Here is a 12,997-nt window from a genome sequence, read left to right on the forward strand (position 1 = left end):
TATTCTTGGGGGGGAAAGGGGAGTGGGAGATGCGGGAAGAGACTGGACAAAAATCGTGCACCTATGGATGAGGACAGTGGGTGGGGAGTGAGGGTGGAGGGTGGGGTGGGAACTGGGAGGAGGGGAGTTATGGGGGGAAAAAAAAGAGGAAGAAATGTAATCTGAACAATAAAGATTTAATTTTAAAAAAAAGAAAAAAGATTTTAAATATAATAATATTATCAAAACTTTACTGACATAGTATATCACAAAGGTTGTAGGAAATATTAAAAATCTGCAAATAACAGGATTACTTTTATTATATTCTAAAATAATAGTTTTTCCTCTGGCTCTATTTTTTTCATTAGTTTATGTTGTTCATTATATTCCAAAAATGAGTTGAGATCATATGATATTTATCTTTCTCCAAATGGCTTATTTTGCTTATCATAATGCTCGCCAGGTCCGTCCATGCTGCTGCAAATGGTGAGTTCCTTCTTTTTTACAGCAGCATTGTGTAGATGTACCACTGTTTTTTAATCCACTCAGCTGCTGATGGGCACTTAGGCTGTTTCCAAATTGTAAATTGTGCTGCTGTGAACATAGCGGTGCATATATTCTTTCTGATTGGTGTTTCTGATTTCTTGGGATATATTCCTAGAAGTGGGATCACAGGGTCAAATGGGAGTTCCATTTTTAGTTTTTTGAGGAAACTCCATACTGTTTTCCACAGTGGCTGCACCAGTCTACATTCCCACCAGCAGTGCACAAGGGTTCCTTTTTCTCTGCATCCTCCCAGCACTTGTTTATTGATTTGTTGATGATAGCCATTCTGACAGGTGTGAGATGGTACCTCATTGTTGTTTTGATTTGCATCTCTCAGATGATTAGTGACTTTGAGCATGTTTTCATAAGTCTCTTGGCTTTCTGTATGTCCTCTTTGGAAAAATGTCTGTTAGGTCTTTTGCCCATTTTTTGAATGGATTGTTTTTCTTCCTTTTGTTAAGTTGTATGAGTTCCCTGTAAATATTGAAAATTAAACCTTTATTGGAGATAACATAGGCAAATATGTTCCCCCATGTAGTGGGCTTTCTTGTTGTTTTGTTGATGGTTTATTTTGCTGTGCAGAAGCTTTTTATTTTGATGTAGTCCCATTTGTTTATTTTCTCCTTAGTTCCATTGTCATAAGGAGCTGTATTGGTGAAGAAATTGCTTCAGCATATGTCTGAGATTTTGTTGCCTTTGGATTCTTCTAGAATTTTTATGGTTTCCTGTCGTTCATTTAAGTCCGTTATCCATTTTGAGTTTATTCTTGTGTATGGTGTAAGTTGGTGGTCTAGTTTCATTTTCTTGCATATATCTGTCCAATTTTCCCAACACCATTTATTGAAGAGACTATCTTGGCTCCATTGTATGTTCTTGCCTCCTTTGTCAAATATTAATTGAGCATATTGGTTCGGGCTAATTTCTGGACTCTCTATTCTATTCCACTGATCTATATATCTGTTCTTGTGCCAGTACCAGGCAGTTTTGAGAACAGTGGCTTTGTAATACAGCTTGATATCTGGCATTGAGATCCCACCTACTTTGTTCTTTCTCAGGATCGCTGCAGCTATTCGGGGTCTTTTTTTATTCCAGATGAATTTTTGGAGAGTTCGTTCTAGATCTTTGAAGTAGGCCATTGGTATTTTAATGGGAAGTGCGTTGAATTTATAGATTGCTTTGGGTAGTATGGACATTTTAATGATGTTGATTCTACCAATCCAAGAACATGGTATGTTCTTCCATCTCTTTATGTCTTCCTCTATCTCTTTTTTCAACGTCCTGTAGTTTTCTGAGTAGAGGTCTTTTACCTCTTTAGTTAAGTTTATTCCTAGGTAGCTTAATTTTTTTGGTGCGATGGTAAATGGGATTGTTTTTATAATCTCTCTTTCTGAAAGTTCACTATTGGTGTATAGAAATGCCTCAGATTTCTTGGGGTTAATTTTGTATCCTGCTACATTGCCAAATTCATGTATTAAGTCTAGTAGTTTTTTGATGGAGTCTCTAGGGTTTTGTATGTATAATATCATGTCGTCTGCAAATAAGGACAGTTTTACTTCCTCTTTTCCAATTTGGATGCCTTTTATTTCTTCTTCTTGTCTAATTGCAATGGCTAATACTTCCAGGACTATGTTAAAGAGGAGTGGCGAGAGTGGGCATCCCTGTCTTGTTCCTGTTCTTAGGGGAAATGGTGTTAGTTTTTGTCCATTGAGTATGATGTTGGCTGTGGGCCTGTCATATATGGCTTTTATTATGTTGAGGTATGATCCTTCTATTCCCACCTTGCTGAGAGTTTTTATCAAAAATGGGTGTTGGATTTTGTCGAATGCTTTTTCTGCATCAATTGATATGACCATGTGGTTTTTTTCTTTCAATTTGTTTATGTGATGTATCACATTTATTGATTTACGGATGTTGTACCATCCTTGCATCCCTGGGATAAATCCTACTTGGTCATGGTGTATGATCTTTCTGATGTACTGCTGGATCCGATTTGCTAAGATTTTGTTGAGGATTTTGGCATCTATGTTCATGAGGGATATTGGCCTGTAATTCTCTTTCATTGTGTTGTCTTTACCTGGTTTTGGTATTAGGGTGATGCTGGCTTCATAGAATGAGCTTGGAAGTGTTCCTTCCTCCTGAATTTTTTGTAGTAGTCTGAGGAGGATAGGTTTTAGTTCTTCCTTGAAAGTTTGGTAAAACTCCCCTGAGAAGCCATCTGGTCCTGGGCTTTTGTTTGCTGGGAGCTTTTTGATGACTGCTTCAATTTCTTCCATAGTTATTGGCCTATTGAGATTTTTAGATTCTTCCTGATTGAGTTTTGGAATGTTGTACTTTCCTAGGAATTTGTCCATTTCCTCCAGGTTGTCTAGTTTGTTGGAGTAGAGCTGTCCATAGTATTGTTTAACAATCATTTGTATTTCTGTGGGGTCTGTTGTTATTTCGCCTCTATCGTTTCTGATTTGGTTTATTTGGGTCCTCTCTCTTTGCTTCTTGGTGAGCCTGGCTAGAGGTTTGTCAATCTTGTTTATCCTTTCAAAGAACCAGCTCTTGGTTTCATTGATTTTCTGTATTGTTTTTTTGGTCTCTATGTCATTTATTTCTGCTCTAATCTTTATTATCTCCTTCCTTCTGCTCACTCTGGGGTTTTCTTGTTGCTCTCTTTCTAATTCTTTGAGTTGAAGAGTTAGATGATTTACTACCATTTTTTCTTGCTTTTTGAGATAGGCCTGAAGAGCTATAAACTTCCCTCTCAGGACTGCTTTCATTGTGTCCCATAGGTTTTGGATTGTTGTGTTATCATTGTCATTAGTTTCCAAGATGCTTTTAATTTCTTCTTTGATCTCATTGGTAACCCAATCAATATTTAATAACATGCTATTCAGCTTCCAAGTGTTTGAGTATTTTGGGTTGTTTTTATTGTAGTTTATTTCTAACATTATGCCATCGTGGTCTGAGAAGAAGCTTTTTATGATTTCAATCTTCTTGAATTTGTGGAGACTTTGCTTGTGACCCAATATGTGGTCTATTTTTGAATATGTCCCATGAGCACCTGAGAGGAATGTATATTCCATGGCTTTGGGGTGAAGTGTTCTGAAGATGTCAATTAAGTCCATCTGATCTAGTGAGTCATTTAGGATTGCTGTTTCTTTGCTGATTGTTTGTCTAGCGGGCTTATCCAGTGGTGTCAGTGGTGTATTAAAGTCCCCTACTATGATTGTATTGTTGTCGATCTCTCCTTTGATATCTTCCAGGAGTTTTTTTATGAATTTGGGTGCTCCTGCATTGGGTGCATATATGTTTACCAGGGTTATATCTTCTTGTTGTATTGATCCCTTTAGTATTATGAAGTGGCCTTCCTTATCTCTGGTTATGGCCTTCACTTTGAGATGTATTTTGTCCGATATAAGTATTGCTACCCCAGCTTTCTTTTCCTTTCCATTTGCGTGAAAGATATTTTTCCATCCCTTCACTTTCAGTCTGTGTGAGTCCCTTCTAATGAGGTGGGTCTCTTGTAGACAGCAGATGTATGGGTCATGTTTTTTTATCCATTCAGCCACTCGATGTCTTTTGGTTGGAGCATTTAGTCCGTTTACATTTAAAGTTATTATTGAAAGGTACTTGTTTGTAGCCATTTCTTTTTTTGTGTGTGTGGCTGTTTTCTTTCTGAGCTTGTTATTTCTTCTTTTTACACCAGTCCCTTTAGCATTTCTTGCATGGCTGGCTTGGTGGTGATAAACTCCCTTAGCCTTTTTTTGTCTGTGAAGCTTCTTATTTCCCCTTCAATTTTGAATGAAAGCCTTGCTGGATAGAGTATTCTTGGATTCAGTCCTTTGCTTTGCATCACTTTGTAGATTTCTGTCCATTCTTTTCTGGCCTGATGTGTTTCTGTTGAGAAATCATTTGATAATCTAATGGGAGATCCCTTGTATGTAACTTTCCGTCTCTCTCTTGCAGCCTGTAAGATTCTCTCTTTGTCCTGAACATTTGCCATGGTAATTATGATGTGTCTTGGTGTGGGTCTTTTCGGATTCACCTTGTTTGGGACTCTCTGGGCTTGTGTGACTTTTTTCTTCCCCACCTCAGGGAAGTTTTCTGATATTATTTCTTCGAATAGGTTTTCTAATCCATGTTCATCTTTCTGTTGTTCTGGCACCCCTATTATTCGTATGTTGTTTCGTTTCATGTTGTCCCAAAGCTCCCTTAGGCTCTCCTCCTGTCTTTTAATTTTTTTCTCCATTTGCAGTATAGTTTGGGTGTGTTTTGCTTCCTTGTCTTCTAATTCACTAATTCGGTCCTCCGCTTCTCCTAGTCTACTGTTGATACTTTCAATGGAGTTTTTTATGGCAGCTATATCACTCTTCATTTCTTCTTGGGCCTTACTTAAGTTGTTGATTTTTTCATCTGTTTCTTCTAGCTTCTTGCATATGGTATTGAATTTTTCATCTGATTCTTCTAGCTTCTTGCATATGGTATTGAATTTTTCATCTGATTCTTCTAGCTTCTTGCATATGGTATTGAATTTTTCATCTGATTCTTCTAGCTTCTTGCATATGGTATTGAATTTTTCATCTGATTCTTCTAGCTTCTTGCATATGGTATTGAATTTTTCATCTGATTCTTCTAGCTTCTTGCATATGGTATTGATTTTTTCCTCCGACCGGTGCATGTACTCTAGGACCCTTATTCTGAATTCTTTTTCCGTCATTCGCATGGGCCACGAAGTTTCAATTGCACTATACATGCGCACCCGCACATGGTATTCTGTGGAAGAGCCACACTCAAGGGGCCAAAGAGCCGCATGTGTTTCGTGAGCCGCAGTTTGCCGACCACGGCTCTAGACTATTTCTCTTTTATAGAATAATTTTAGTTTTTCAGCAAAATTGGCACCTTCTCCCACCTTTCCTCTGAGGTTCTGCAAACCTGTGTTCTATGTTCTGTGTTTCTATGTCCCTGAAATATTTGGAGAGTTCTTAGATACCTCTGCCTCCACATACACAGCCAACCCCATTATCAACATCTGGCATGAGAGTAGTAAATTTGTTGGAATCAATGAACCTACATAGACACATCATAATCACCCAAAGTCCATAGATTACATTATGGCTCATTTTTGGTGCTTTACTTTCTATGGTTTCAGATTGTTGGGTTCATATAGTATATAGCTTTACAGAATATCCTTTTTTTCAACTAGTAATATGCAGTTAAGTTTCGCCCATTCTTTTTACAGCTTTAGGGCTCATTTTTCCCCACATACTGAATAATATTTCATTGTATAGATATACCATGATTTATTTATCTGCTCACCCACTGAAGGACAACTTGGTTGCTTTCCAGTTTGGGCTATTACAAATAAAGCTGACATAAACACTGTTGTGCAGATTTTTGTGTGGACATAGGTTTTCAACTCATTTGAGTAAATACCAAGGAGCACGATTGCTGGATCATCTGGTAAGGGTGTGTTTAGTTCACTAGGATTCTGCAAAATGCCCATATTACTTTGCATTCCCACTAGCAATGTCTGAGGGTTCCTTTTGCTCCACAATCTTGTGAGCATTTGGTGGTGTCAGTGTTCTAGATTTGGCAGTTCTAATGGGTGAGTAGTTGTAGCCCTTATTTCTAAAATCTAGGCATTGATAATATACATTTCCCTGTAAGCACTGATTTAGTTGCATCAAATACGTTTTGTTTTTGCTTTCATTCATCTCAAAGCATTTTAAATTTCCCTTTTGATTTCTTCTTTGATCCATTGTTTATTTAGGAGTGTATTGTTCTAAATTTCCTAAATTTCCCTTTGTTATTGAGTTCCAATTTCATTTATTTATGTTCAGGTAATATAATTTGCATGGTTTCAAATCTCTTAAATTTGTTGAGATTTGTTTTATTGGGCATATTATTTTTTCACAGAAGTTAATTTGTTTCCTGCTTGACATCTCCCATTGGATATCTCAAAAAAACTTGAAGATTTTGCACAAAATCACACCCTTGACATTCCACCCCCCATTCATTCCTCTTCTAGTATTTCCATCTCAGTGAAGGTGCCACTATTCCATGCATATCTCTGGCCTGAACCTAAGATTATCTTCTATAACTCAATCCTCCTTTCTCCATAATTCAAGTCTATTGGACTTTACTTTCTTTTTAGATCTCTTAAATCCATTCACTTTTTCCCATTTCGATGGCTGACACCATAGTCCAAGATGCACCTATTTCTTGCAGAAACTCTGGTAAGTTTTCTCACTGCAACCTCTCAACATCTTTATTGGAAAACTGAAACTTTCCTATGAACTGGTTTCCCAATCTCTACCTTAGCTCTCCTCTGTTCCCGGTTTTATGTGGTAGTCTATTTCTACTTTGTAAATGTACTGATTTTATCAACCTTTTGATTATAATCACATTGCATTAGAAAAAACAACCCCAAATTCCAACAGGGCCTTGCATAGACAGTCTTACTTCATGACCTCTGAAGCCTCCTGTGGCTCCTTTGCTCTCCATCCTCCAGCCTCACTTGTCTGCTTTCAATTCCATGACAGCCCACCCTCCCTCCTGCCACAGGGCCTTGAAGCTTTCATCCCTCCTGCTTCACTTAGGTAAACCCTCTGTATTCTTCACATGTCCTTCAATATTCACTTTATAAGGTAGTTTTCCACTGAAGGCCCTTATCTGGGTCTGTAATGACATATTTGTTTGTGTTTAATGTCAGTCACTTGCAAGTTCTGTGGAAATAGAATCCTGTCCGTGTTTGCTTACTGCAGTAGCCATGGTCAGAGAGGGGCTCAATGAATATTTGTTGGATACAAGGATTTTTCAGGATGATCACTTAGTAAGTTTTATAATGTCTAATCACTGGGATGTACACCTGGAACTACTATAATATTGTATGTCAACTGTAATTGAAAAATAAAAAATAATGTTAAAAACCTAAACAAAAACAAAGACCACACACCCATCCTAGACACAACTTCTACCTTGGATTTCCTGTCCACCCCTGTTTCAGATCAGAACCCAGGCCAGACTCACCTCAAGGTTGCCAGGTGGCAGTGAGGGCTTTTCAGGGCGTCACAAAGACTCTGTACTGCAGAGCAGCTCAGAGAGTTCCCACTCAGGTCCAGCTCCCGCAGGCTTCTAGGGACTTTGAGAATAGAGAAGAACATCTGCCACCAGGAATCTGTAAACGGGCCCCAGCTGTACCTGAGGGAGAGAGAGGGACAGGGGAGATGTGACCGGTGTGTGGGGGGTCTTATGTGCACACTGTGCTCAACACCATGGGGTTTGGCCCCTCTGAGTGCCAGGCTGCAATGGGCAGGGCTATTGCCATGGGTGATCTGTCTCTGGAACTGCACCTCTGTTCCCACCACCCTGGGCTAATTGCCCCTGTTCCATGTGGTTTCTCATGGTACAGCCTTTGCTATTCTACACTGCAGTGCTCATTTAGTGTGTCTGTTTCTGCCTCAGTCTGGCAATTTCTTGTGGGCTGGGGCGGATGTTCATTTTTTTATAATCTTCAGTGTCCAGCATAAGGCCTGGCAAAGAGCTTGGGGATGCAGACAGTCTTCCTCTCATCAATACAGACATGCCTTTCTTCCTTTGGCACAGATTTTGTAAAGTCCCAGTTTCCAGAAAGGAAAGGAAGAGATGGGAGGTAGGAACAGAACCTGGGAGAGGTGGTTTAAAGGTAGTTTTGTTATGGGATTTTTGTATATTACTACATACTATACTGTTGTCCAGATTGGCTTGCATGGGACCATATCCCCTTCCCAGGACAGCAAGACCATAGGGAGGTTCCCCATGAGAGAGATGGCAAAAGGGAACGTTCTATGAGAGAATATTTGCAGGATGTGGGAGAGGAGGATGGCCTTTGTTTGAAAGTTATAGGCTAGACTGCCCTGTATAATTTCCACCAATTTAAATTCTACATGTCACACACTACTTAAGTGATTTCATCTACTCCCAAATAAAATAGATAAAAAATAGATTTTTATCTATTTCAAGATGCAAACTGCCATCTCTATTTTATTGCCAGATAAATCCACCTCGATAGTCCAGTAGCACCTTGACCCAATATGTCCCCAACTCCATTCATCTTTCCCTTCATGTCTGCAGACACTGAATTAACTGGTAAGTGGCTTGAGTCTATTATCCCTTTCTTTTTGGGCTGTCCTGCATTTTCTGTCCGGGATAATCGGGGGCAGGCTCTGGGCTATGACTGCACAGCCACTCCCTAGCGGACATCCAGTGCTGGTCAGGACACACTCCCCGGAACCAGGTTCCCTGGTCCACCTGTCTGTGGGGATGCCTACTGATGAGGTGTGATCGCCTGTATGTTTCTGACACTCAGGAGGAAGGGGACACCTTTCTCTAACTTAGTGTCCACGGGAGATTAGACTCAAGGCCCACTTATGGGGAACACACAGTTGGCCATTCCCCGCACCACACCCCTGGGATGTCTTCTTAAGAATCTACAGGCCCTAGGGTTCGCTCAGGACTTATGTCCCAAGTGCCTCATTTTCTATTGCAATACTGCTGGGCCGCAACACAAATTAGACAATGGGTCCCAATGGCCTGAGAATGGTACTTTCGATTTCCCAATTCTCATTGATCTTGACAGCTTCTGCTGCTGGCAGGGCGGATGGTCTGAGGTCCTGTATGTCCAGGCTTTTTTACAGTCAAGGACACATCCTTTTCTCTGTAACAGCTGCTCTCCCTCACAGATTTTCCTTCCTCACGCTAAGCTCCCTGACCCCCTCATCTCAAATCCTCCTCCACTTCCTCCACCATTTTGATCCCGCTGACCATCCCCCAGTCTCAACAGCTTGAGAGTCTGCCACCCTACCCAGCAGATCTCACCGCCACCATCCTGTCTCATACCCGCTCTGGAGCAAGTTTTTGGCTCTCTTCCTCCCCCTCTCTGGCACTAGCCTTAAGTGCCCCCTTTGGGAGATTGCTGGTGTCAAATCTGGCTTCATGCTGAGGGCCACGTGAATACCATCTGCTGGCAGGTCCCTGCCCTCCCAGTCAGAGCAGATGCTGTCCCTAACAGGGACCCACAATGGAACTATCAGGAAGGGCAGACAGGTCACAGGTCTCGAGACCACATGGTTCTCTGCCTGCTAGAAGGACTGAGAAAGGCAGCCCACAAAGCAGCTAATTATAAAAAATTATGCCCTGACTGGTTTGGCTCAGTGGATAGAGCGTCAGCCTGTGGACTGAAAGGTCCCAGGTTCGATTCCGGTCAAGGGCATGTACCTAGGTTGCGTGCACATCCCCAGTAGGGGGTGTGCAGGAGGCAGCTGGTCGATGTTTCTCTCTCATCGATGTTTCTAACTCACTATCCCTCTCCCTTCCTCTCTGTAAAAAATCAATAAAATATATATTTAAAAAAAAAATTATAAAAAATTAGCAGAGGTCACCCAGGAAAGACATGAAAATCTGGCAGACTTCCCCTCTCGCCTTACACAGGCCATGAGAAAATACACCAACCTTGACCCTGTAGGCCCAGAAGGATCCAAACCCCGAAAGAGACCTTTTATACATGACCTTTAAGGTTTTTAATGTTAGAGAAAAGGAGACCCAAATTCAAAAATGAAGACGAGATTAGGCCAAGTCTGAGGCTGAGATGAAGCCCTTTCAGCTTCTAGCCATCACTCTCATAAATCCCAAATAAAGTGCCAGTCCTCCAACCAAGGGTAAGTCAGGGCTAAGCCTCCTCCGGGCCCATGCTTCAAATGCAACAAGAAAGTACACAGGACCAAGTCCTGCCCAAGCCTGAGACCCCACCTGGGTCCTGCCCAAGGTGTGGGAGGGAAGGCTGCTGGAAATAAGACTGTGGTCTGGCTCCTCCAGGTCAGACCTCAGCAAGGCCATCCTCTGGATCTGGTTTGGAGCTCCCAGACCTCCTGGGACTGGCCACCAAAGACTGAAGCTGCCCAGGCCCCGAGAGGGCCTCCTAGACTTACATCACCAGGACAGCCTCAGTAACGATTGTGGTGGCAGGTAAGCCGATCTCCTTTTTAAGTGACACTGGGCCACTTATTCTGCCCTCTTCGAATTTACTGGGACCCTTGTCCCCTCCTCAGTCTCTATTAAGGCGGTTGATGGATCAGTCTTACAGTCATTAGCTACCTCACCTCTACACTGCATCTTACTAAATACCCCCTCATCCACTCTTCTTGCCTGACAGGAGTGGTACACGCATCCCCTCATAAAGCCCAGTCGTCTTAAATGACAGTCACCTACTTCAGTTTCACTCTCATCCCACAAAGCCATGCCATTCCTTAGACCAGGGGTCCTCAAACTTTTTAAACAGGGGGCCAGTTCACTGTCCCTCAGACCGTTGGAGGGCCGGACTATAGTTTAAAAAAGAAGCTAGTCGGCTGCTAAGCAACAGGCAGCAGCGGCAAAAACACCCGGCGGGCCGGATAAATGTTTTCGGCGGGCTGCATGTGGCCCGCGGGCCGTAGTTTGAGGACCTCTGCCTTAGACTATAAACATCTTATCTCCTCCATGACTGTCTCCTCCTCTAAACAAGAAATACTCTCCATTCTCGGACTCGGTAGATACTCTCGCCTCTGCGTTCCCAACTTCAGTCTTCTCGCAAAACTCCTCTATACCATGACATGGCGAAGAGACTCTTCACTGAGCCTTTAGATCCCAAGGCCAGCATCCTCACCCCTTTAATGCTCTGAAAACTGCTCTGACCTCAGTACCTTCTCATATCCCCCCAACCCCCTTTTCCAAGAACAACATTCTATACTGCAGAACTACAAACACTTACTTAACAGTCTGGCTATTATCAGAAGCTGAACTCATTATCACCCAAACCTTAGCATGTTATATTGAAGGAAAAATGTGGCAGTTTTAAATCCAAGCAGCTAGAGGCCTGGGAGAAGGCTGCTGGGCCTGCTCCCTCCTCCCCCTGCCTTTTCTCCACCTTCATATGCTTATACATAATTTTCCAAAGTCTTTGCAACTTAAACGCTTTAGAGCATTGCTGGATTCAATGATAAACATCTAAATATTTCAATAAGTTTTAAGTTCACCTGATTTTAACTTTTATTACAAAATATCTATAAAATAAATTTGAAACTTAATGTAATGTCTTGTACTTTATGAAAAGTATATTTCTTAAGAGTGAGAATGTTCATAAATATCAATTAAAGAAATACTGGTTGTTTACTTTTTTATTATCATTGAAAAAATAAGGTTGAAATATTCTATGGTTTTAATAATAGAGGGCATAAGTCATGGACATGCATTTTTAAAGGAAAAAGAAGATGAGTTAAAGTTGTAAGAATGTTTATGAAAGTTGTAGAAAGGCTCATGAAAGTTATAGAAAGTTTGTAGGAAAAACGTTAAAAGGGAGTTATATAAATGACACAGGCCAATAAGCCAGAACAAACAGAATAGGGAAACTTAGATAAAACAGCAGCCTACAGCCATCTAGTAAATTCTATCTTCCTAATCCAAGGACACTTAAAAGTAAATAATTTAAGAATAAACCTCATTTTGGTATATTAGACCAAAAACCTCCAAACTAATGTCTCTTTCCTTCCATCAGGCCATTTGACATAACTCTTATTGTTCTAGCTTTTGTCCCAGTAATACTAAAATGTATAAAACAGTTTGTCTGCATCAGATTACAAGCCCTACTGTACTCAGGAAATACCACCCCTACATACAATCAAAACTTCCTTTTGTGCCCAAGCCTCATTGTCCCTCTGACCCCCAGAGCAAGGACAATGGGCCAGGTCCAGGTGTAGAAACTCATCAGGGTAGAAAGCTCCAGAAGCCTAGCAAGTGACAAAACTGGGGAAAAACAAAAACCTCACCCCCAGGGTAACCTACCTTCCCATTAGCCTTCCTAGAGAAAAACAGCCTCTCTCCCATTCCAGCCAAATGACTAATAAATTATATACCCAGGCCTCCACATTCCTGCAGATTGTTAGTGACAACATTCCCCCACCCGGCGCAGACTATCCGATCCGAACAGTGCAAGATATTTTCGAATTCATTACAGACCTCTGGCTCCAGAGTGATTTACAGGATTTCTCTCCAGAACACATCTCTTTGTTCACCATCATAGTGCTCTTATATCCCTAAAATAGTCCCCCTACTAGCCCTAGACCAGCGGTCACCAACCTTTCAGACCTCAATGGACCACCAGTGGTCCGTGGACCACCGGTTGGCGACCGCTGCCTAGACTATCTTTTAGCCAAAGAGGGAGGGGTTAGTTAAATTGCTAACACCTCCTGTTGTTTTTTATCTAAACTCTACAGGTCAAAGAGAGGAAACACACACATTCTATAGAATACTCAATGGCCCAAGGAGATCAGTCAGGACAGCATAGTCCATATGGTCCAGGCTACAAGCAGCTCTGCCCAAATTAACCCGGCTTTTACCCCTTTTGGACCCCCTAACACTATTTCTCCTCCTTTCCCTCCTCCTCCCCTCCTCCTCCCCTCCTCCCCCTCCTCCT

At 41.5% G+C, this 12,997-nt stretch overlaps 1 protein-coding gene across 1 annotated transcript in view; it reads right to left on the bottom strand.

Annotated features, from left to right (window-relative positions):
• Positions 1-12,997, bottom strand: part of LOC102250298 (NACHT, LRR and PYD domains-containing protein 1-like) — a 70,165-nt gene that overhangs the window by 42,220 nt on the left and 14,948 nt on the right. Inside the window, exon 3 of the mRNA XM_014530209.1 lies at positions 7,543-7,713. Within this exon, the coding sequence (XP_014385695.1) occupies positions 7,543-7,713 (171 nt within the window). The remainder of the gene's footprint in view (positions 1-7,542; positions 7,714-12,997) is intronic.

Source organism: Myotis brandtii, unplaced genomic scaffold (genome assembly GCF_000412655.1).
Source record: "Myotis brandtii unplaced genomic scaffold, ASM41265v1 scaffold728, whole genome shotgun sequence".
NCBI classification, from domain to species: domain Eukaryota; kingdom Metazoa; phylum Chordata; class Mammalia; order Chiroptera; family Vespertilionidae; genus Myotis; species Myotis brandtii.